At 70.4% G+C, this 22,291-nt stretch overlaps 3 protein-coding genes across 3 annotated transcripts; 2 read left to right on the forward strand and 1 right to left on the reverse strand.

Moving 5' to 3' along the window:
* Positions 1-64: 64 nt before the first annotated feature.
* UNKL (unk like zinc finger) lies at positions 65-15,193 on the forward strand (the record flags this gene model as incomplete). The annotated part of the gene is made up of 17 exons (XM_084250280.1): positions 65-141; positions 558-767; positions 4,440-4,616; positions 4,892-5,028; positions 5,460-5,595; positions 5,873-5,990; positions 7,259-7,343; positions 7,676-7,761; positions 7,817-7,934; positions 8,337-8,460; positions 8,573-8,710; positions 9,347-9,666; positions 13,449-13,493; positions 13,702-13,908; positions 14,247-14,449; positions 14,519-14,770; positions 15,038-15,193. The coding sequence occupies 17 exons, from the start codon at positions 65-67 to the stop codon at positions 15,191-15,193; spliced, it is 2,589 nt and encodes an 862-aa protein (XP_084106406.1).
* Positions 15,194-16,376: 1,183 nt separating this feature from the next.
* Positions 16,377-20,402, reverse strand: GNPTG (N-acetylglucosamine-1-phosphate transferase subunit gamma). Its single transcript, XM_084250531.1, has 11 exons — positions 20,324-20,402; positions 19,812-19,869; positions 19,667-19,734; positions 17,744-17,798; positions 17,595-17,678; positions 17,432-17,525; positions 17,231-17,345; positions 17,078-17,160; positions 16,853-16,981; positions 16,689-16,770; positions 16,377-16,610 (listed from the first exon to the last, which is right to left on the reverse strand). The coding sequence occupies exons 1-11, from the start codon at positions 20,373-20,375 to the stop codon at positions 16,513-16,515; spliced, it is 918 nt and encodes a 305-aa protein (XP_084106657.1). The 5' UTR covers positions 20,376-20,402; the 3' UTR covers positions 16,377-16,512.
* A 42-nt stretch (positions 20,403-20,444) lies between these two features.
* On the forward strand, positions 20,445-22,284 carry TSR3 (TSR3 ribosome maturation factor). Its single transcript, XM_084250931.1, has 6 exons — positions 20,445-20,566; positions 20,646-20,865; positions 21,134-21,327; positions 21,579-21,752; positions 21,841-21,904; positions 22,049-22,284. The coding sequence occupies exons 1-6, from the start codon at positions 20,464-20,466 to the stop codon at positions 22,179-22,181; spliced, it is 888 nt and encodes a 295-aa protein (XP_084107057.1). The 5' UTR covers positions 20,445-20,463; the 3' UTR covers positions 22,182-22,284.
* Positions 22,285-22,291: the final 7 nt, after the last annotated feature.

A 22,291-nucleotide genomic window follows, 5' to 3' on the forward strand; every position in this document is an offset into this window, starting at 1 on the left:
GCGGCGCGGGGAGGGCGGGGGCGGGCCCGCGCGGCGCATGCGCGCTGCATTGTTTTGCCTGAAAATGCCGTCGGTTTCGAAAGCGGCCGCGGCGCCGCCGAGCGGGTCCCCCCCGCAGACGGAGAGGCCGACGCACTACCGGTCAGCGCCGCGCCCGGGCGGCCCGGCCCGCGTCGCCGCCGCCTCGGGTCGGGGGGCGCCCAGCTGCAGGGCTGCCGGGCCGGGCGGGCGGGGCTGGGGCCGCGGAGACCGCGCCGGGGGTCGGGGAAGGGCCCTGCGCCCAGGCGGGGAGGCACCGCCGGCGTCGGGCGCGGCGCCTGGGGGGCTGCTAGGGGGCTACTGGGGCGGCGGTTCCGGGGGGCTGCTCCGGGGGGGCTGCTGGGGGGGCCTGGGGAGGCTGGTCCTGGGGGGGCTGGTAGGGGGGCTGGTCGGGGTGGGGGGGCTGCCCCTTGGGGGGCTGCTCCTGGGGGGGCACTGGCCATGGGGAGTCCGGGTCCGGGGGGCATCTGGGCTGGCTCGGCGCCTTGGCCCACCCTGCAGCCCGTATGTCTTTTCAGGTACCTGAAGGAGTTTCGGACAGAGCAGTGCGCCCTGTTTGTGCAGCACAAGTGCAGCCAGCACCGGCCGTTTACCTGTTTCCACTGGCACTTCCTGAACCAGCGGCGGCGCAGACCCCTCCGCAGGCGCGACGGCACCTTCAACTACAGCCCGGACGTGTACTGCTCCAAGTACGACGAGGCCAGCGGCGTGTGCCCCGACGGCGACGAGTGAGTACTGGGCACTACGACTGACGCGGGGCGAGGGGGGTGGGGGTCGTGGCGCGCTTCCATCCCACCAGGACTCGCCACCCAGTTCCCGGGTCCCTGCATTAGAGCCCACCCCCAGGAGGGCACCTTCTGGGCCAATGGCCACCTGTCCTGGTCGGGGCCAGGCTAGTCCTCATGCGTGGACACAGGTGCGGACCTTCCTGGGGTGCCTGCTGTCTCGCAGTTTACAGCTTACGTGTTGTGATTGATAGGAAGGTGGCTCTGTTTACAGGTTGTCACTTCTGTAGCACTGTTGAAGTTTGAGAAACCAAGGTTTTATTAGGGTGACTTTGTTGAACAAGTTTCTTAGGGGTGTTATGAAATACAGGAATACAGGGAGCACAGCCCCACTGTGTCCATCACGCTGGCACAAATTGGTGTCCACAAGCTTTGCTTTCTTTCTCTTAGAGGAGGGGAAAGGCTGGTGCCTCCCTCCCGGAGGTGAGGTGAGCTCAGGAGCCCCAGGGCCCAAGAAGAGTGGCTTGTTCTGCTTCTGGGGCAGCACCACCCATTGCTTGGCCTCACAAGGGAGCGCCTCTCCGGGTAGGCAGCTGGGAAGGCCGCTTCTGTCTGCTGAGCTCAGACACCCAGGGTGAACCTTTTGTCTCTCATTTCTCAGAGACACTCATGCCAGGGAGTAAACATTTGAGCTGATCGTCTCATGAACTTTGTACACCTGCTGAGACACAGCTCAGGCATCCCGGAGTCTGTAGGAGCTGTGTGGCTGGCTGCACTGGGAAGCAGGTGGTAGCTCTTTTGTGGGGTTAAGGTGCTTTATCCACCTGTTGTACAGGTCGCTGTGTACTGCATACAGGTCTGCAAAAAGAGAGACGTGTTTGTCTAGCTGAGACCTGGCCCACAGCCCTCACATCCTTCCTGCTGGTCAGCTCCTTTCTGCATGGCACAGTACACTTGACTCCGACATGGGGTGCCTGGGCCCGTGGGAATGGCTGCTGGCCAGCCCGGACCTACTCCAGAGTCTGCGTGGGCATGGCGTGGTGGTGCTCACCCGTGATGCTTTCAGCTTGTGAAAAGCAAACGTGTTTTAACACCTGCTGGGGTTCTGGAATCTGGAGGTCCTTGTAGGGATGCGGGACTGTTTCTTGGCTTGGGGCACCCAGAGCGAGGGTGCTGTGGTCAGCTTCTGCCTGGAGGTGGTCATTTGAAGCTGGACTCAAACCGAAATAAATAGGCCAGGACCCACTATCAGAATGTTGACGTGCGGTCTGGGTATACAGGGCATCGCCGCGGGGCAGGGCTGGCGTTTCTGCTTTGGCCGCCCCGTGCCCCAGATAGAAGAGCTCGCGTTTGTCTGCTTGAGTCACACGGGGGTTGCCACGGAGTCCGTATATAGATGCCACCTTTCCCAGTGAGGACAGGGCTTGCCTTATATTCAGCTTGTTGGCTGCCAAATTTTTGTTTTGGGCGTCTGAACTACTCGCCGATCGTTTTCTTTTTTCTTTTTAAAGATTTATTTATTTATTTATACAAGAACTGGGGTACGGGTCAGAAGCGCGGGAGGGTGAGAGAATTTACCAGAGCCAGAGCGGGGAGCAGAGCAGGCAGATGGACTGAAGATACTGCTGAGGGGAGCAGTGGGCGAGGCAGGAGAGGTCTGCGCACCGTGTGGGGTTCTCCCTGGCCGGCGGGGAATCGAACCGGTGCTGCAGAGGCTGTGGACAGCTGCGCCACCGCCACCGGGGAGGCCCTCACTGATTGTTTTCAAGTGTGAATGCAAATGGGTTGCCGAGACCCTTTGCCCTTCGCCCCTTTGCCCCTGGCGCCAGCCAGGGCGGTGGTGGGGGGGGGTCAGCAGCCACCGCCGCTGCTCCTGGGCGGCGGTCACGGCGCCCTCACCGCCACTGCTGCCCTCTCCTTTCCGTCGCAGGGTCCGCTCCGGGCCCACCCTTGGCCCACACTCCCCGTGCCCTGACGGACACGCCCCTGCCCTGTGCGGCCCTCGATTGGCCGTTCCCATCACGTGACCGCCCCGTGGGAACGGCCCCGCCCCCGGCGCGGGGTCCTGTCTGCAGCTGTCCCCACCTGGGAGGGCATCTCAGGTGTGACTCCGCTGGGGCTTCCCGGAGGTGGCCCGGGCCGAGGCTTCTTGGGGTCCTCCGGTGCGGAACCCCAGGACACTGCGGGCGACAGGCCTCCCTCTCCAGGACACTTGGCAGGGCCATTTTCCTGGGGAGACAACCTACGGCCCAGCCCCGCACAGAGCAGCGGGCCTCGCCCCTGCCCCAGCCAGGCCACCCTTGGGGTGGCCTCTGCACCCTGCTCTTGGAGAGGGCCTTGCTTTAGTAGGAAAGGACTGCCTGTGGACGTGCGTCCTCTGCGTGGCCTGGCTCTCTTCCCACCCCTGCCCTCTGGACAGGAGGCCCTTCCCCCGCCTGACCCTGCCTGACCACAGCCTGGGAGCCAGACCGGGCAGGCACGGGGGCTCCGCCTGTCGCCCGTCCTTGCTTGGACGCCCTGTGTTGGTCCCCACGGCCCTCATCTGAAGGCTCCATGTCTCCGTGCCTGGCCCGGCCCCAGCACGATGGCGCCTGTGAACTTGCTGTTTAATCCCATCTTGGGGGTGAGCTCGGAGCCTCGGCAGTGAGGGAGCCGGGCCCCCCAGCACCGGCGCCTGGTGGGGGTGCAGTTCCGAAGCTTCCCAGTCACGAGCCGGCAGCCTGCGCCTCAGACCAGGCCGGGTGGCCCCCGGAGCACGCCACCAGCCACCGGCTGTCCTGGGCCTTGCAGCAGAGGCAGCTGGGACCTGCAGAGCCCTGCGGATTCCCCAGGCTCGGTGCAGGCTGGGAGCTCCTCACGCGCACACCGTCTCCCTGCTGCCCGGCGCGGAGGGCGGTTTTGCGGTTTTCTTCTTGTTTTTCATGAAATCAGGTCCGGCCTGGCCTGTGACTCAACGTGTTCCGCTGTGAGGTGGCAAGGCCAGCGGGCGGGAGGAGGCGCTTCAGGCGGGCCTGGGCTGTGGCCTGGCCCCTGCGCCAGGGGTCTGGTGTGTGGGTGCCACGGGGTACAGGCTGCTCCAGTGTGTGTGGAGAGGGACACAAAGGGCTCCCGCCTGCTCTGTTTCTCTGGGTGCTGCTTGGGCTTTGAGCAACTCTCACGTGCCCATCCCCACACCTGTGCGCCCCGCCGGGCAGTTGCGGCCCATTGTCCACACTTCCCCATTGCCCCAGAGAGAAACCCGGCCCTGTGAGTCTACGCCCCGTGCCCCAGGGCCACCCTGCCTGCTGGCCAGCACTAGCCCTCTGGGGGAGCACCCTGTCTGCGGGAGGCCCAGGGCTTCCTGGTGTTTGCTGCTGGGCACCGGGGTCAGCGCCGGCCTCTGCGCCCTCACCCTGTGGGTGGGGTCCACGCAGGTGGTCCCCAGCCCTGGGCGCTTTCTCTTTTGGGTCTGGCTGGGCCCACGGGTGCTGCTCCCAGGTGGGGCCCATAGGCCCTGTGCCAGGCGAGGGTGTCCTCTGCGGCAGCCCTGGGGGCCTGGTGTCTGGGGAGGGCTCCACCCCCGGAGCTGCTGTCTGGCTGGGTGTGGAGGCGGCGGCGCTGGCCTGGCAGGGGGCCAGCAGCCCGTGGGTGGTCTCCAGGTTCTCAGCCCAGACGGTGCCGGCGTCTCTGCCCCAGGTGTCCATACCTGCACCGGACGACGGGGGACACGGAGCGCAAGTACCACCTGCGCTACTACAAGACGGGCACCTGCATCCACGAGACGGACGCCCGGGGCCACTGCGTGCGGAACGGGCCACACTGCGCCTTCGCGCACGGCCCCCTGGACCTGCGGCCGCCCGTGTGTGATGTGCGGTGAGTGCAGCGGCGCCGCAGCAGCTCCTCATGGGCAGCGCAGGGCCTTCGGCTGGCCCCCCTCACTGCATGCCCGCCTGCTGCAGCTCCCTTCTGGGGCTGCTCCCTCGGAGGGGTGGGGCCCAGTGCCCAGGAACACAGCTCTCAGGTGCAGCGGATCCGGCCGGTGTCTGGGTCGGGTGTGCCTGGAGCTGGCCAGGTCCTGTCCTGACCCCTGGTGACTACTCAGGCCCCGTGTGGCTGGGAGGTGTGTGCAAGCGGCTCTGTGCTTCCAGGGAGCTGCAGCAGGGCCAGGAAGCGCTGCCGGACGGCCCTCTGGGTGGGGGCGGGGGCATCCCTGAGCTGCAGCCCAGCGTCTTGGCCAGCCAGGCTATGATTGAGAAGATCCTGGGCGAGGACCCCCGGTGGCAAGGTAGGCTGGGGGTGGGCGGGGCCTTGTACCGCTGGCAGCATTGTGGGCCTGGCGGGATTTACTGCTCAGAGGGGGGCGGAGGCCCAAGTCTAGGGCATGGGGGCCGCGTGGGCCCTGCACCCTGGCTGCTCTGTACCCTGCACCCGGGGTCCTCTACTGTTGGGGAGGGGCTGCACCATGTGGGACCCCGGCGGAGCAGAACCCGCTGTGCCTGCGACTGCGGAGTGTCCACCCAGCCTGCGGTGTGGCTCTGCACACACACCCCTGCCCCCCATGCCCATGGCCAGCGTTTCACTCAGGGCGTGGCTGCCAGGCCGCGGGGGCGGGTGTTGGTGCGCTGGGCCTGCATCCTTGCGATGCCGCTGACTGCTTCAGTGTGTGGGAGATGCGGGGCCTGCGTGCCCACGTGTCCAGGCGGGCCTGTCTTTCAGAAACCAGCTTCGTGCTGGGCAGCTATAAGACGGAGCCGTGTCCGAAGCCGCCGCGCCTGTGCCGCCAGGGCTACGCCTGCCCACACTACCACAACAGCCGGGACCGGCGGCGCAGCCCCCGCAGCTGCCAGTACAGGTGGGCCCACCTCCTGCCTGCCCGCTGGAAGGCCCCAGCGTGTGGGGTACGGGGGCTCCCCAGCTGAGCACAGCTGGTACCCCGTCCCCCAGCCACGGCCTGCTGGCCGCGGGTCCTGGGGGAGTTCCCAGGAGGGAGGAGCCCAGCCCCTCGCTCGCCCTGGCAGTGGGGACAGTGGAGCTCGGCGCCGGGATCATTGGCTCTTCCTGCAAGCGGGTCTGCAGCCCAGACCCTTAGGGTGGTCGGTCCCCACCCCCTGACGCCGCTCCACCCCCAGGTCCACGCCCTGCCCCAGCGTGAAGCATGGCGACGAGTGGGGCGAGCCTGCGCGCTGCGAGAGCGGGGACAGCTGCCAGCACTGCCACTCCCGCACGGAGCAGCAGTTCCACCCTGAGGTAGGGCCCGGCCCGCGCCCCTCCCCGCCGGCCTGCGGCCCTCAGTGCGGCTGTTCGACGGAGGAGTGAAGCCCGCCCGTCGTGTGTGGCTGCGGGCAGGGCCGGGGTGGGACGGAGCATCGGCACAGAAATGGACATGCGTGTCAGTGGAGCAGACCGGGGAACCCAGAACAGACCCGCAGGCGCCTGCACCTTGCCCGTGTTGGGGTGGCTGCGGGGCAGGCCCCCGGGTGGGGGTGGGGGCGCAGGGCATGTTGGAGATGCGGCCCCTGGGGGGGGCACGAGTGGGCTGAGGGGATGACCCATGTTCGAGAGCTGCTGCTTGGCGAGAGGAGACTCGGGCAGCCCAACAGACTGGTCCCCGCGGGGGGAGCAGGGCCCCATGGTGTGACTGCGGAGGGGTGGGGGTGGGAGGCACTTGTCCAGGACGCGAAACGTACAAAATTCGGCCACAAAGAGGTTGAGCAGGTAGCAAGACGCTAGGAGACCGCTCAGCACAGGAGCCGCGATGGCAGGCGGCCCCCTCCTACCGTGGGGAGCAGTCCCTAGGCCCCCGCGGGATGTGGCCATAGGGTCGCCCCGAGGGCAGCCTGGTTTATGGCACCGGCAGGCAGCACGGGGCTTTGGCCTGCCCGGCAGTGGGCAATTGCCACAGAGCCCACGTGGCCGCCGTCAGAGGGCTGGGCGCGTGCCCTGGACGTCACGAGTGAAGGGATGAGGCGCTGCCGCTTTCAACAGCGCAGCGGGCGTCTGAGAATGCCGCTGCCGCAGAGCCGGAGCGGTCGGTGCTGGCCCTCCCATGGCGGACGGCTCGAGCAGTAACGCGCTTTCAGGAGCCGGGGCGTCAGCGGTCTCTGGTGTCTGCTCTTGGGGCAGGCCCTGGGGCAGGGGCAAGCCTGAAAGTTGCGCATCAGGGAGGCCCGTGGAGGTGCCGCAGGGTCCAGGTGCAGATCCTGACCTGCTGGCCCGCGTGGGGCCTCGCGGCCCCCTCCACTCCAGACTGGGTCTGCCGAGACCAGGCCGGCATGGCCGGCCGGGGGTGGGGGCAGCGGGCCGGGTCTGGGGCGACACGGCTGTCCATTGAATGGGCCTGCCGGGGACGGCGGCGGGCGGGGCACGTCCTTCAGGGGAGCGGCTTGAGCAGTGAGTGCAGGAGAGGCCCCGCCGTGGGTGCTCTTCGCAGGACGCCCCGTGGTCTGGGCTCTGCTCCGGGCGGGGGCGGCCAGCTTGGGTCCGCGCGCCGCCCCACCGCCTCTCCCGTCTCCTAGATCTACAAGTCCACCAGGTGCAATGACATGCGGCAGACCGGCTGCTGCCCACGGGGCCCCTTCTGTGCCTTCGCACACGTGGACAGTGAGTGTCACCCGCAGAGACGCTGGTGCAGCGGGCCCTGGGGGTGGGCGGGTGGGCAGCAGGCAGCCGGCACGGCTCTTTGTTCTCAGGGTCCCTGGGGCGGGAGGGGATACCCCCACCCCGGGTTCCAGGACCTGGCAGCTCGGCTGACTCGGCCCCATGCCCTCGTGGTCTCTAGGGGCCCTCCTGGGGCTGGGGTCTGGCTCCCCTGGTTTTGTGTGGCTGCACTCCCGGTCAGCCTGTCCTTCGCTGTGGGGCAGTTCTCGCTGTGCGCGCGCCCGGCTGCACCGTGGCCCCCGTCCTGCCCTCATGGCCTTCACCCCCCTTGGCAGAGAGCCCGGGAGCGGCCAGCGACCGGGGCTGCCGAGACCTGGCCTCCGCCAGCAGCACCGCAGCCGGCAGCGGGCAGCCCGGACACGTAAGTGGGCAGCAAGCCAAGGATGTCGGGCAGTCTCTGCGCCCCTTGGTTTCAGCGGCGACGCGGTGGAGGCTCCCGCCTGCGGGTCTTCCCGGAAGTCGGGCTGGGCCGAGCTCTGGCGGGGCCCACTGACCTCCGCTTGCAAGTGGTCGGCTGGTGCTCGGGAGGGGAAGGCGGGCGAGGCCGGCACCTGGGGTGCTCGCCACGCGTCGTCGCCCCTACTGCTCTGTGCCCAGCCAGGGTGATCGAGCCACCTCCGGGTCCTCAGGCCCCCGCGCCCACCGCCAGGTCCCGCGCCCCAGCCGGGCCCCCAGACATGGCGTGGGGTGGGCTGGGCACCTGGCAGGGCAGACACGTTCCCTTGTCCTCAAGGGCTCCCGTCCCGGGTGTGGTGGCGCATGGGGGCGGCGGCTGGCAGCCCGGGTGGCCTGTCCGTGTAGGAAGCTCCCCTGTATGGGAAGCGGCGCCGCGTGGAAGGCGGAGCCCGGCGGGGTGTCCCCCGCAGGCCCGGGGGGGTGACTTCCCCGCCGGCCGCCAGCCCCACAGGAGTGAGGATCCTGCTCCCGCCTTTCCAGGCAGCTGCGGGCGGCCCAAGCCGGTGGCTGCCCGGGGCCGGGGTGGCCCGCACACGAGTCTGGCCCAGAAGCACATCCTTGTCCCCAAGAGTCTCCGCCGGCGGCTGCTCCCGGCCCGTGTTCCGTGCGCCTGCCCCCTTGCCTGGTCTCACCTTGGCTCGTCCCACCCTGAAACCTCTCGGGAGGCCCCGCAGCTGCCCCTGCCGTGCCCGCATCCCTCCTGTCTCGGCCTGCAGGTGGTGCAGGGAGCCGCCCCTGCCCCCTGCCCGGCGCCCCCTTCGGTGCCCTGGCTCGGCCGGTTCCCGGCCCTGCCTCGAGGCTCTTACTGCGGCTGTCCCTTGGCGCGTCCCCAGCGCCCCCAGGCTGGGCGTCCGGTGGGCTCCGGGAGGAAGGTGGTCACAGGGCTGGGGCAGCCCCTGGTGATGGCCGCGGGGCATGGCCTCTGTGGTGACCGGGTATCCTCTAGGTGGGCCGCAGCCTGGTTGCTGCTGACCATTTCCCGGGGTCTCAAAGCCTGAGGCGGGGTTTGCTGAGAGAGCACGTGTGCCTGGGCTTCTGGGGTGGACCCTGCTGGACGCCCGAGGGTGACTGGCCCCACACCCTGAGGGTCTCCGTGGCACCTGGCCCTGGTGCCGTGCGTGGGGACACCCTGCGCTCACCCAGGGAGCCTGCCAGGGGCCTCGGCCGCCGCCTCCTGTCCTTGAGACTCAGCTTTGTGGCGACAGTGGTGGGCGTGGGTCTCCAGGCCGTGGGTACGGGAGCCTCAGGGGCGGGCCCAGAGGTGCAGGGGGCTCACACACACAACCCTGCTGTGGGCTCGCCTGGACACTGCCTCCACCTGGCATCCCTTCCCACAGCGGCCGGCAGCCCGGCTCGCTCTTGGCCAGGTGGTGCCGGAGACAGTGCTCTCTGCTCTGTCCCAGGAGGGCAGCGGGGTGGGGGGTCGTTCAGGCTGTCTGCTGGGGCAGGGCCACAGGCCGCTTGTGGGGCTCCGGCGTGTTGTCCTGCAGGTGGCCCCTGAGCACCGTCCCTGCAGAGCCGTCCCGGGCGCCGCTTCCGGGCCTTGTCCCAGTGGCAGCCTGCACTGCTGCCTTGGCTGGCCTCCTGCCGGTGCCCACGGCGCTGCTCACCGCTGTGTCTGTCTCTGCGCAGAGCCACCTGTCGGTGTTTGCTGTGGGCCACCCCCTTGCTCCCAACGTGGGCTCCAGCATGGGCTCCAGCCTGGCGTCCAGCGCAGGCTCGGGCGGCTCCTCCCCCACTGCGCTGCCCCTGCTCCCGGTGCGTGCCCACCCGCTCGACCCCCCCAGCAGTGCCCTGGAGTCAGGCCCAGGTGAGTCGCAGGCGCCGCTGCCCTGGCTTTGCGTTCAGCCGTGCTGGCTCGGGGCCTTGTGGACGCAGGGGTGCGTGTCCAGTCACTGGCCTCTGGGCACCTCCTATGGCAGAGGACAAACGCCTGCCTGGGGACGAGGGCCCTGGGCAAGGCAGAGTGGGAGGAGTTTGCAAAGAAACGCAAGTGGGTGCAGCAAGGGTACCCAGGGAGGGGGCAAAACTGGATGACGGGTAGGTGCTATCCACTGTGGAGGTGTTCTCAGCTGCCGGTCACTGAGGCTCGGGCCGGTGGGGATGGCTGGATGGATGGCTGCTGCTTCTGGAGCCCTGACCTCCCCTCCTCAGCTCTGTGCGCTAGCTGCTCTGGAGAGCACCCCTCTGGGCCTCCAGGAGGCAGACTTGGAGGACTGGCCCTCTCAGGGCCAGGCCCCTGTTGGTACCGGACCCCTCCTGGTGCCAGGGTGCAAGGCCAGCCCCCGTGTGCTGACCTGAACCTGCAGACCAGCATCCCTCAGGGCCAGAGGCAGGGCATGTTTGCAGGTTAACTTTCCCAGGCGTGAAGGTAGTCACAGGACTGGAGCAGGAGGCCGCCCCATCCCCTGCTCTTCAGGCCCAGCTGGATGGCGCCTTCCAGCCCCGGGTACCACCTTCTGCCTGTTGCATGCCGGCATTACCTCGGACGGGGACTGGAGCTCTCCACCAGTGGCTGAGGGGGTAGGGGCATACGCTGCTGCTCACGTATAATGAGCTTTGGCTTCTGCTTCTGCTGTCAAAACAGCCCCGATGCGGCCAGTGGGCCTGTCCGGACCACCCTGCAGAGAGCTGGTGGAGAGCTCGGGCTGGGAGTGGGCCGCCCTCTGGACTGGGCCCCTGCCAGGACCCAGGACCGCCCCCCCCTTCCCCCTACCCCCCCCCCCAGTGTTCCCGCCTGCGCGGGGCTGGCCAGCGGCCACCACCCTAGCAGGGAGAAAGGCGAGCTAGTGGGAATGGGGGGTGATGCTGCGGTAGCAGGTGCTGCGCTCAGGCTGATTCTGTGTTCTGCGGGGCGGCGGGGCCAGGGCGGGGGCCGCGGAGGGGCGCCTCTGCCCTCCGGCCACCACGTGGGGCCACTCCCGGCAGACGGAGCGGCGGCGCCTTGTCAGGGTGGCGCGAGGCGGCGCGGGCGGAGCGCCAATTCGCGTGAGACCGGTGGACTGGAGGGGCTGCGGGGCCCCGAGGCGGGGCGGCGGGGCCTCCGCTCGCGTGTGCACCTGCGCCCGTCCCGGGGGCGGCGCCGGCGTTGCCTGGGGGCGGGGCAGGCGCGCCTTGTGCCTACGTCTCGGGGGCGTAGCCGGCTCCCGAGGGTGCGTCATCGGGGGCGGGGCCTGGGAGCGCAGCCGGCGCCCCGGGGCTGCGTCACCGGGGCGGGCATGCGGGCGGGCCGGCGCCCGCGGGCTGCGTCACCGGGGGGCGGGGCCTGGGAGTGCAGCCTGCGCCCAGATGCCGGCGTCGTGGGGGCGGGGCCTGGGGCGGGCCGGCGCCCGCGGGCTGCGTCACCGGGACGGGCGGGCCGCCGGGCGGGGCGCGGGCCGGGTTTGAATCGCGGCGGCGGCGGCGGCGGCGGCGGCGGCGGCGGCGGCGGCGGCGGCGGGGCGCGGGCGGTGAGTCAGCACCGTCGGCCCCGCGCGGTCGGGTTCCAGGTGGTTCCGCGGGGCGCGGGGGCCGAGCCCCGCCGGCGGGGCGGGGGGCGCCGGTGCTGGGGGGGACGCGGGGCGCGCGGGCTCCCGGTCTCCGTGCCCCGTCTCCGCGCCGTGTCTCGCGGGAGCGGCCCCGCCGGGCGCTCCTCGGCGCCTCTCCGCGCGGCCGGGCGGCCCCGGGGCTTGAGCAGCGGCGCGGCCCACGGAGCTTCGTCTGGGGCTCGAACCTGCCGGACGCCGCTGGGGGGCGGCGGGCGGGCGGGCGCCCGTGCTGGGGTGCGCGGCCGTCCCGGGCAGCCGCCGGCCCCCGAGAGCCGCGCGCCGGAGCCCGCCCTGGGCCGGGGGCTCGTTCCTGCTCTTCTGCGGCCTGTGGCCCTGGGTAGGACGGCAGGGCCCCGGGGGTGGTTCAGAGACGCCCCCAGACATCACCTCTCCAAGTAACACCCTGAACCCCGCTTGGGGGGGCCGCGGCCGTTGCGCTGAGTCACGGGTGGGGGTGGGGCGCGCGTCCTTCCAGGTGAGACGGCTGCTCGCTGGCTTTCTCGTCGTTCACTGACCTTCTCTTTGTGACTTTGTTGTTCAAAAGTGTTTCTGGAGCTCTGCGGACTCTGAGACAGACGGCCCCACCCCAGCCTGAGCCCAGGACGCCAGGTGTGAAGGGAGGTCCAGGGCGTCCGCGTTGCTGGGCCCGCCAGGCCGGCGCGTGGACAGGGGCTCGGGTCCCCTCTGCGCAGGGTCAGGCTGCGCTTGAGGGGGTTGGGCCGCCCGTCTTTGGCTGCTGCTGCGACAAGGGTCCAGGGCCCTGCAGGGGTTGGCGGGCTGCGGGGGTGGTGGGTCTGATTCAGAGGGCTGTGGAGCCGGAGCCCGAGTTTTCCCAGGATGGCCGGGTGTTTGTAGCTGATGGAGGCCGAGCTGTACCCACTGCGGTGCTGGGAATCAAGGGCAAAGGGTTGGCTGGGGTGGGGAGGCTGCTGGGGGCATGGGTTTGCGGCTGGGACCAGCACAACATGTAAAGGCTCCAGTGTCTTATTTTGGGGGGGGGGGGGGGCTGGATTCCTGGCAGGGTGCACTTGCTGTTTTGGAAAATTTCATGCTGGAGCAGTGCAGGCTGGAGGCGGGGGGGGGGGGGGGGGGGCAGGACTCCTGGGGGCTCTTTCAGGGATCTTTTCTTGTTTTGTGCCTGCAGTTTGGAAGACTAGCTGCTCACTTCTTCCTGTGTGAGGCAGCCTCTGGTCTCACACTCCATTTTCTGCTTCCTGGGGTGACCCGGTGCAGGGTGCCAGGGCGCAGTCAGAGCTGAGCAATATGCCCACTCTCGCGCCTCTACCAGTGTGCTGGTCGGGTGGGGCAGTGTAGAGTCCTTTGTGATGAGTGCTTGATTCTGGGCACCGGCCCCTCAGCAGGTAGGGTGGGGATCCTGTAGAAGGCTGGCCCATGGCAGGCAGGTCAGCCCAGGGTCCTTGGGGCAGGGGTGACTGGTCTTACTGAGGAGACTGCATGCCTCTGGCCAGGGGTGCAGGCACTGGAGGGAGCGCCAAGAGGGGAGACTCCAGCAGCAGGGGAGGATCTGTGTGTTGTGCCTTTGGTGCCGCTGAGGCCTCGGGCAGATCCAGCTATTGGCCTGGCGATGCCATGGGCAGGGAAGGCAGCACTGGTGGGGGCGTCCCAGGAACTCCTGCGGCCCTAGCTCCGGTGCCAGACGGATGGTGCAGCCTGTCTGGACCTTCCCCTGGGCTGATTGTGGGGCTGTGAGGACTCAGGTGGCTCCAGCCTGGGCACTGGGCCCGGCCGGGACGGGGCAGGGATCGGGCAAGGGTCTCTGCTGATTGGGCTCGGCCTCAGTGCGGCGCAGCCTGGGAAGAGGTCCCAAAAGGTTCTTACCTGTCTGGTGTGTTGAGTGAGCTGGCCGAGCGCTTGGGAGATACAGGCATCAGGCCGGGCACGCTTTGCCCAGATGCTCTTTCTGGGAGAGAATGTGGAGTATTGGGGGGGCGCAGTGGCCAGGGTCGTCCCCCGGGCCCATCTGGGCCCTCCGCTCCCTGGGCGGGCAGGAGGGAGCCACGGCCGGCCTGCAGGGGCCCGCAGCGGAGTGATCTTGTGTCCCCAGGAAAGGACCTGGACGAGCAGGACAGCGGCGACCAGGTGCTGACTGGTGAGGACCCTGCTCCCGCCTCCACCCACGCCCCACTTCTCCGCTGGGGGCCTTATGGCCGCAGAGCCTGCTTTCCTCGGTCCCCTCCCAGCTTCCACCTGCCGCGGCTGCTCCCCCATTCAAAGATGGTACGGGGGACCGGGCCCCGCATCGGCCCTGGTGGGCGCTGCCCGTGCTCTTGCCCACGCTGGTTCTCTCCTCTCTGCAGGGCAGCGGTCTCTGGGGGGCTCAGCCCCCGTCGCCATCCCTGGCTGCCTCCCCCGATCGCCGTCCCTGTCCACCTCCCCGCGCAGCTCGCTCTCCCGGTCCCTGTCGGGGCCCCTGGTCTCGGCCATGACGCCCCCACAGCAGCCGCCAGCTCTCAAGCCAGAGCCCGGGGCGCTGGGCCCCTCGGCCCCAGCCTACAACTCCCTCGGTGAGTTCCTGGCCCCGGCCTGTGCTCGTCCCAGGACCGTGACTGCGCCCGCGCGGCCGCCCCGGTGTGGGCCCTGGAGCCGTGATGTGTCCCGGGCTTCTCCGCGGAGGGCGTCTCTACCGCCCGGCTGTCGTGACTTGACTTCCGACGCCTCTCATGGGTCAGCGCGCCCGTGGGAATAAGTTCTTCAGGGTCTCTGACACTTAGCGGTGCCGTGTTCTTGGGGCCGGCCTTCGGGAGGGCCTGGTGATGGTGTGCGGGGCCCAGGACCCCGAGTCGGCGCTCGGCCAGGGCCGCCCCTGCCCCGCCGCACCCTCACACCTGCCCTCCACGCGCAGGTCTCAATGGCGTGCCCGGGAGCATCTGGGACTTTGTTTCCGGCAGCTTCTCTCCTAGCCCATCTCCCATCCTGGGCTCCGGCCCCGCGGGCCCCGCGAGTGCCAGCCCCGGCGGCACCGAGCTGGCGCGGGTCAGGCGGCAGCTGGACGAGGCCAAGAGGAAGATCCGGCAGTGGGAGGAGTCCTGGCAGCAGGTGAAGCAGGTGAGCGGCCGGGACGGGGGCAGCCACCCGGGTGCCTGGGAGCGGCCACTGCAGCCCCTTGGGTTTTAGGCCTGTGACGCGTGGCAGCGGGAGGCACAGGAGGCCAAGGAGCGGGCCCTGGCGGCTGACAGCGCTCGGCAGCTGGCGCTGCAGAAGAAGCAGGAGGTGGAGGCCCAGTTCCGACGTCTGCAGGAGGAGCTGGAGGGCGTATCTCCCGCGCTACCTGGGCTGCGGGGCTGCGGCGACATCGGAGCCATACCCCTGCCCAAGCTGCACTCGCTGCAGAGCCAACTGCGCCTGGACCTGGAAGCCGTGGACGGGGTGAGTCCCGCGGGCCCCTCCTGCTGACCCGCTGAGGCTTCGCTGCCCCAACTTCGGCCTGACCCAAGCTTCTGCCAAGCCCACATCCTGGCACTGCCCACTTGGGCGTGGCGGTTCCCTCCTGGCCCATCCTCCTCCCAGGCACTCGGGTGGTCCTGGCCCCGCGGGGCACAGCTGGAGCCTGGTGGGTCAGGGGTCTAGGTTCCGGGCTTCCCTCGGGTGGGTGGAGTGGGAGGACCCTGGACCCACCAAGGCCTCTGCCCACAGGTGATCTTCCAGCTGTGCGCAAAGCAGTGCGCCGTGTGCGGGGAGCAGGCCCAGGGCGCCGTCTTGCGGCCCTGCCAGCACCGCGTCCTCTGCGAGCCCTGCGCGGCTGACGCCCCCACGTGCCCCTGCTGCACAGACCAGCCCCTCCGGTGGTGACTAGAAGCCCCAGCAGGTTCCCTGCTGACCCCCGGCGCAGTGCTCTGCGCAGCCGGCCAAGCCCTTTGAGCAGAGGACTGGTACCGAGGCCGTTCCGCAGTCCAAGCTGCTTTTTTGCGTCCAGTTTTCTTAAAGAGGCGCTGAAGTGGAGCTGCAGGGGCTGCGGTGAGCCTGGCACCCTGCGCCAGGGGCGGGCGGACCACTCGGTCTGATGGCAGCCTGCACCTGCGTGGATCCAGCGACTGCACAGCCGGGAGGCGCCAGGCTCCAAGCGCATGTGCGGGGGACAGCGGGATTCTGGTGATCCGCTCCAAGGCAGGGCTGAGCCCCGTGGTGCTACTTCCCAGGCTGGCGCGTCCTGTCGCCACCGGTGAGCCCTGCACGCCACCCAGCGGAGAGGGACAGGCCCTGCCCGCGCCGCCAGGCTCCCGGCATGGCCTCGGAGACTAGGGCCATGCTGCCGGGCCTGGAGCACCGCTCCGGCCTCAGCAAGGCTGCCGGCTCGGCCTCTGGTGCAGCGGCCCTCCTGCTCCTGGGCTTTGCCAAAGACTTTCTGGCGTTCCCTGACATGCACAGCAGCTCGGCGAGTGTCTTCGTGGGCGGCTGGGTCAGAACGTACCCGCTGCAGCAGGGCCTGGAGGTGGCCCTCGCTGCGTCTGGTTTCAGTAACGATGCCGTCTGTCTGCGCTGCCGTCTCGCCAGCCCCGCTGGCCTGCACCTCTGTGGCGGGGAGTGGGGGGCGCACTTTCAGGTCAGGCATGTGAGATTAAGCTTTAGGCCTAGTTATAAGCTATTTGGTCCGCTTTTCGGGTGGTGTGTGGGGTGCCCCGCGTCCTCCAGCCTGGCCACGAGACGTGGTGCGGGTGACCAAAGAAGGCCCCCAGAGCGGAGCCCTGGGCCAGGACAGCTCACTGGGCCCTCCCACCCCCCTTGGCGGGGGCGGCCGCATGAGGCCCTTCCACCCTCCTGCGCCGTCGGGGAGACGCTGCCTCTCCCTACCCGGGCCGCGGGCCTCCGCGTGTGCATTAACTTATGGCCCCCCGCCTGCCCTGCTCGGGGTGCTTGGGCGGGGGCTTTCTCCCCCAGGAAGCAGTATTTATGATGCGTGATCGTTTACTTGTAGTGAACTGTTTATTTAAAGTGAACACTTGCTTAAACTTTTTTACACGATAGCATTTATGCAGTGGTTTACAGAACTCATGAATTATTTTTTACCAGTATGGGAATTAATTAAACTTGGAACCTTTGGTGCGCCTGCGTCCCAGGCCCTCCCTTGACAGGACCCCCGGGTCTGGACTCTGCTCTCAGCACCTCTCGGCTCACAGGGTGTTGCCCTGCGGGCCCGGGTTGCCTCGTTGCTCCTCTCGTGACCTGTCCGTGGGTGTCTTCAGGCGCAAGAGCTCAGAGCTGGAGGTTTCTGAACCAGGTGGGTGGCCGGTGGTCAGACTGGGCTGATCCGGGCTGGGCTGGGCCGGCGCCCCCGCCCCGTGATTACCTGCAGGCCTCAGGTAGGGGATGCCGTGCTGGGCTAGCACACTTGTCAGCCGCTCCACCTCCTGGGTCAGCTCCCTGTGTGCCTGCAACATGGCGCAGCCAGTGGTGGGCTCGGGAACTGCTGCGTGGCCCGCCCCCCCTGAAGGCAGCTGCAGGGCCGCATACCTGGCTGCACCTCTCCAGCGTCTCAAACGCTGGGCCCTTCCCGCCTCCCTTCTGGGCAGCCTTGCTGTCTCCGTGGGTGCTGAAGTAGCCGGCATCCTCAAAGAGCGCCCGCAGCAACTTCCTGTGGCCCTGCGGGCAGGAGGCGGCAGGCAGGAGCGCCCAGACCCGACCCTGCCATGCCTGCCCCACCCACCTGATCACCCCACCTCCACCCCCGGGCCTCACCTGGGGTGTGATCAGCTCATCTGCCAGGTCCTGCTCCACCCGGTCCCACCTCTGCTGCAGGGCGGCGGGCAGGGCTGGGTACACTGAGAACCCAATAGAAACCAGACTGAGCTGAGCCCCCACACCCCCACCAGCCAGCCCCTCCCTTCCTACCTAACAAGGAGTGGGGGTGGCAGACCAGGGGCGTCTCGAACGTCAGCGCGTAGACGCAGGTGCTCGGCTCAGACACCTGAGCTAAGCGGTTGCTTTTCCCGCAGGTAAGCTCCACCTGAGGGAGCAGGGGATCCGGGTGGGTGGGTGGGTGGGGACACCGGGCCCTCCCAGCCCCGCTCCCCGGGCCCTCCCTGCCCACACCTTGCTCTGCCGGCTGCGGGCGTGGCAAGAGTCGCCCTCCCGCATCCACATGCCAGTGAAGGTGCCGTTGGTGATCTCCCACTCGTGCCAGACGCTGGGCGGGAACAGCGTGTGTGAGGCTCGGCCTGAGGGGCGCCGCCCAGGCCCGCCCAGGCCCACTCACCCCAGGATCCCACTGTAGGCGTTCCAGCGGAAGGTCTGCTCGTGCTGGGTCACGTTGTGGAAGGGGCAGAGCTCGTACTTGTACCTGGGGCACAGCTGCAGTCAGGGGTGTCCCGGCCGCCCGCCCTCGCCCCCGCCGCCCTCACTCACGTGGACTCCACCAGGCTGAAGCACTGGCCGGAGAGGCTGGAGAGGTGTGGAGGCCCTGGGGGGAGAGCGGCGCTGAGTCCGCGGGAGCGCGGCCCCGAGGGAGTTCCCCAGCGGGGCCTGCGCCCTGCCGGGCTCGTCCTGGGAGTTCCCTGCTCGGACCCCGAGGCGGTGTCCCTTGGGTCACCGTCTGCGCACACCGCCAGCGAGGGGCCGGGGAGGCCGGGGTGGGTGGCGGGACAGGCCACAGTGCCACCAGCCCTCCCGTCCTCTCCCCTCGCCACGTGGGCAGGCCGCGGCCGGCAGGAGCACGAGGAGGCCGGGGAGACGCCCCAGGCAAGGGCCGGGCGCGGCTGTAGCCACCTCCTGGCATGCCACGCCCGGGCAGGACCCAGGGGCGCGGCGAGCAGAGCGCTTTGGCCGCAGGGAAACGGGCACAGAAGGCCCCAGCCAGCATGGGCGCAGCCCCTGGCGGGGAACCGTCTTAGGGGAGTGGGATGGAGAAGGCTGCCCGCCAGGGCCGCTGCGCACAACCGGGGTGGACACGGAGCAGGGGTGAGCGGGGGAGCAGTTCCCTTGGAGACACTTGGGGGGTGGGGGTGCCCTGGGAGCCCCCACCCCAAACCCCAGGGACTCAGTCACAGGGGAGCCCAGGGTGCCAGAACCGGCTGGAGCAGGACCACCTGCCCCCTGCAGAGCGAGCAGGTCTGCGCCAGCTCCCCCCCCCCCCCCCACACCTGAAGCCAGCGCCTCAGCCCCTGGGCCCACCACACCTCCCAGCCTGGCGGCGCCCCCTGCCTGTGCCCTGCCCCATCCGGGGACGCTGTGGCTGGAGAGCACCCAGGGAAGCCAGTGCCCCCTCCATGCCCAGCCCCCTCCCCGTCCCGGGAGGCCTGGGCGCAGACAGGGCGCCCCGAATGCCGTGGGAGGGTGGGTCTCTGGCAGCCGGGGTGTGTTTCAGAGCCGCCCTAGCCAGCTAGGCCGCGGGGGTGGGGGGCTGGGCCAGGCTGTCCGAGGCGGGGCAGCGGGCGCCGGCACGGGGTCTGTGGGGGTGGGGTGCCCATTGCTGACCTTACGTGTGACGGGGCTGCGGTGTCCCCCAAAAGCGAGGCACAGCCAAGGCGTGCAGGCGGTCCCAGCTCCTTCAGCCCTGGCCCCTGACCGCAGCCGCGCTGGGCGGGCGCTGGTCGCTGCCTCCAGTGACCGCCGGGGAACAGGGCGGCCACAGCGCAGCGGAAAACAGGAAAACACGCTGGGCCTGAGCGCCCAACATCCCGAGGGGAGACCGCCGGGGGGCCAGCGTGGACGCGGGGCAGGAGCCGGGACCGCGCTGCCCCAGCCTCTACCGCAGCCTGGCTCCGGCGGGGAGATGCTAGGTGTGGTCCCGCGAAAAGCTGATGCCACGCTCCACCTTGGGGGTCTCCCGTGAGACGCCAGAGTAGGGGCCAGCCTGCCCCCTCTCCCTGGCACCCCCAGCCTGAACCCGGCCAGACCCCGCTGGACAGGCGCGTCGCTGCCATCTGAGCGTCCCCTTTCGGTCCCCACCTCCACCTGCCCCGCGGGCGCCATCCCTGCTGCTCTGGCCGCTTGACAGGACAGGCGCCGGCTTCCTGCGCCCTCACACCCGCGCGAGGGGCCTGCAGGAGGCCGCGGGGCCCCAGGGGGCTCCACGGCCGGCCGGCAGACAGCGCCCCGCAGCTGGGGCGGCACCGCCCCGGAGGGTCTTTGTTCAAAGGCGCCCGCGAGCCGCCGCCGGCTCCCCTGGACCCGTGGGTGCAGCCGAAGCATCAAGGCCGCGGGGGGCAGCGCCCGCAGGCCGGGCCGGGAGGGTCTGCGGCGCGGCGGGGTGACCTGGCCCAGTTCCCGGGCGGCCGCCGGTCAGGCCCGACCAGGTCTCGCTCGCGGGCTGCGCCGCCGCCCACTCACCGGACACGGGCGACGGCTCCCTCTTGGGCTGGAGCCGGCTGGTCTGGGGCAGGAAGGGGTTGTTGAGCCTGCGGGGGCGCGGTGCGCAGCGGTCAGGCCCGGGGTCGAGTGCGAGGGCCCCGGGGCCGCGGGCGCGAGGGCTCACCCGAAAGTGTTGGGCTCCTCCACCACCTTCATCTTGCCGGCCGCTGCGGGCGCGGGCCCTGCGGGGTCGGGGCGGTGAGCGGGCGGGCGGGCCGGGGCGCGGGGCGGGGCGGGGGAGGCGAGCGGGCGCGGGGCGGGCGGGGGGCGGGGCCTGGGTCCGAGGGGCGCGGGGCAGGCGGGGTCCGGGGCGGGGGGCGCGGGGTCCGGGGGGCGCGGCGCGGCGCGGGGCGGGCGGGGGCCGGGGGGCGGGGCCGGGGTCCGAGGGGCGCGGGGCAGGCGGGGTCCGAGGGGCGCGGGGTCCGGGGCGGGGGGCGCGGGGTCCGGGGGGCGCGGGGTCCGGGGCGGGGCGCGGGGTCCGGGGGGCGCGGGGTCCGGGGGGCGCGGCGCGGCGCGGGGCGGGCGGGGGCCGGGGGGCGGGGCCGGGGTCCGAGGGGCGCGGGGCAGGCGGGGTCCGAGGGGCGCGGGGTCCGGGGGGCGCGGGGTCCGGGGCGGGGCGCGGGGACCCGCACTCACCGCGCGCCGCGAGCGCGAGCAGCAGCGCCCAGCGCGCCAGCCCGGCCGCCATCGCTGGGCGGGTCACGTGGGCGCCGGTCACGTGGCGCGGCGGAGCCGGAAGCGGGCGGCTGCCGCCGGGGTCGGGGTGCGGCTCCGCCATGGGCCGCAGGAGGGGCGCGCGCGGGCCGGGGGGCGAGGCCCGGCGCGCTGCCGGCCGCTCCCTGGAGGCCTTCGCGGAGGCGGCGGGCGCGGCGCGGCGCGGTGAGTGCGGGCGGGCGGGCGGGGCCGGGGCCGGGGCCGGGGCCCGCGCCTGAGCCCGGCCCCCCGTCTGCCCCAGCAGCGTCCGTGGAGCCCCGCGAGGCCGAGGACCGGGGCGACCCGGGCGCCGCGCGGCTGCCCTGCCCGCTGGCCATGTGGGAGCTGGGCCACTGCGACCCCCGGCGCTGCACCGGCCGCAAGCTGGCCCGCCTGGGGCTGGTGCGCACGCTGCGCCTGGGCCAGCGGTTCGGGGGCCTCGTGCTGAGCCCGGCGGGCTCCCAGTACGTGTCCCCGGCAGACAGGTAGGCGCTGGAGGCCTGGGGGGTGGCGGCCCGGCCTGAACCCCGCCTGTTAAGGAGACCGCGGCCGCCCTGGCATCTTCCTGGCTGTGCTTGGTCTTTGGTCTGACCCTACGACCTGGGGCCTCTAGAAACGTTGCGGGGGGGGGGGGGGGGGACAAAGCCCGCCCCAGGATGACCCCCCACCTGCAGCTGCCCCCCAGGGGGGCATCCCGCCCCGGGCACCCTGGAGTGGTGCTGGCCCCTAGAGCCTCGCCCGCCTGCTCTGCAGACAGCTGGTGGCCCAGGCTGGGGTTGCGGTCATCGACTGCTCCTGGGCCAGACTGGACGAGACGCCCTTTGGGAAGATGCGGGGTGGCCACTTGCGGCTGCTGCCCCACCTGGTGGCTGCCAACCCTGTGAACTACGGCCGGCCCTGCAAGCTGTCCTGCGTGGAGGCCTTTGCCGCCACCTTCAGCATCCTGGGTGAGCGCCTGGCGGTGGGGCGGGGGTCCTAGTTCCCCTTAAAGTTCTCGGCCCGTGGGGCTGACGTGGTCGGCAGCATGTGAGCGGGGCCCCTCCTTTATCCTGGCCGCCGCCCCAGAGGCCCACAGGTGGCCCGCGAGGGTGGGCATGGGGGCAGGTGTGAACTGCCCTCCCAGCAGCCAGGGTGCCGGGCCTGCTTCTGGCGGGGAGGGTGGCTGACACCCTCAGGCCCCGGTTTCCCAAATCTCCAGACTTTCCTGACCTGGCTGTGGTTTTACTGCGGAAGTTCAAGTGGGGCCACAGCTTTCTGGACCTGAACCGCCAACTCCTGGACACCTATGCGGCCTGCCAGGGCCCCGAGGAGGTGCTGCAGGCGGAGCGGGAGTTCCTGGCCCACGCGCGGGAGCGCCCGGAGGAGGAGATGGGTGCGGCCCGCTCAGGCTCCGGCAGGTCGGCGCGGGCTGGGGGCTCTGCTGGGGGCGCACCGGCCCCTGACTGCCTGTCTCTCTGCAGACCCTTTCGACGTGGACTCAGGACGGGAGTTCGCCAACCCCAACAGGCCCGTGGCCGGCCCCCGGTAGGCGCTCGTGGTCCCTACCTCTGAAGGGGGAGGGATGCCTCGCGGAGGGGCCCTGGCTCTGTCGAGCCGGGACAGGGCTCAGCGTGGGCTCTGCGGGTGAGCGTGCTGGGGAGCACCTTGGTGAACTCCACTCCCTCCCAGGCTGCTCCCGGACAGCAGCGACAGTGACGGTGAGGACGGGTCTGAGGGCCCTGGGCCTGATGCCGAGGACATGGCAGCCACAGGGGCCGACCCCCCGGAGCCTGGAGGGGAGTCAGGAAGCTGCAGAGCCTGAAGGTGGAGACGTGTGTATTTTCCGGGCGAAGCAGCAGGGAGCACGGACACGCAGTGGGTGGGAGGCGGGCGGGCGACTGGGCCCCAGCCCCGCAATGAAGCTGCAGGCCT

The sequence above is a fragment of the Talpa europaea genome (genome assembly GCF_964194135.1).
Source record: "Talpa europaea genome assembly, chromosome: 12".
Taxonomy (NCBI): domain Eukaryota; kingdom Metazoa; phylum Chordata; class Mammalia; order Eulipotyphla; family Talpidae; genus Talpa; species Talpa europaea.

Bases quoted from the DNA above. Each gene is read 5' to 3' on its own strand.
- GNPTG (XM_084250531.1), bottom strand. From the start codon at position 20,375: ATGGCGGCCGGGCTGGCGCGCTGGGCGCTGCTGCTCGCGCTCGCGGCG. The intron at 17,161-17,230 runs GTAGGAAGGGAG...TTGGGTTCTCAG, and splicing joins CCACCCCCACTCCTTGTTAG to TGTACCCAGCCCTGCCCGCC. The intron at 16,982-17,077 runs GTGAGGCCCGGG...TCCTGCCCGCAG, and splicing joins ATGAGCTGATCACACCCCAG to GGCCACAGGAAGTTGCTGCG.
- TSR3 (XM_084250931.1), top strand. From the start codon at position 20,464: ATGGGCCGCAGGAGGGGCGCGCGCGGGCCGGGGGGCGAGGCCCGGCGC. The intron at 20,567-20,645 runs GTGAGTGCGGGC...CTGCCCCAGCAG, and splicing joins GGCGGGCGCGGCGCGGCGCG to CGTCCGTGGAGCCCCGCGAG. The intron at 21,753-21,840 runs GTGCGGCCCGCT...GTCTCTCTGCAG, and splicing joins GCGCCCGGAGGAGGAGATGG to ACCCTTTCGACGTGGACTCA.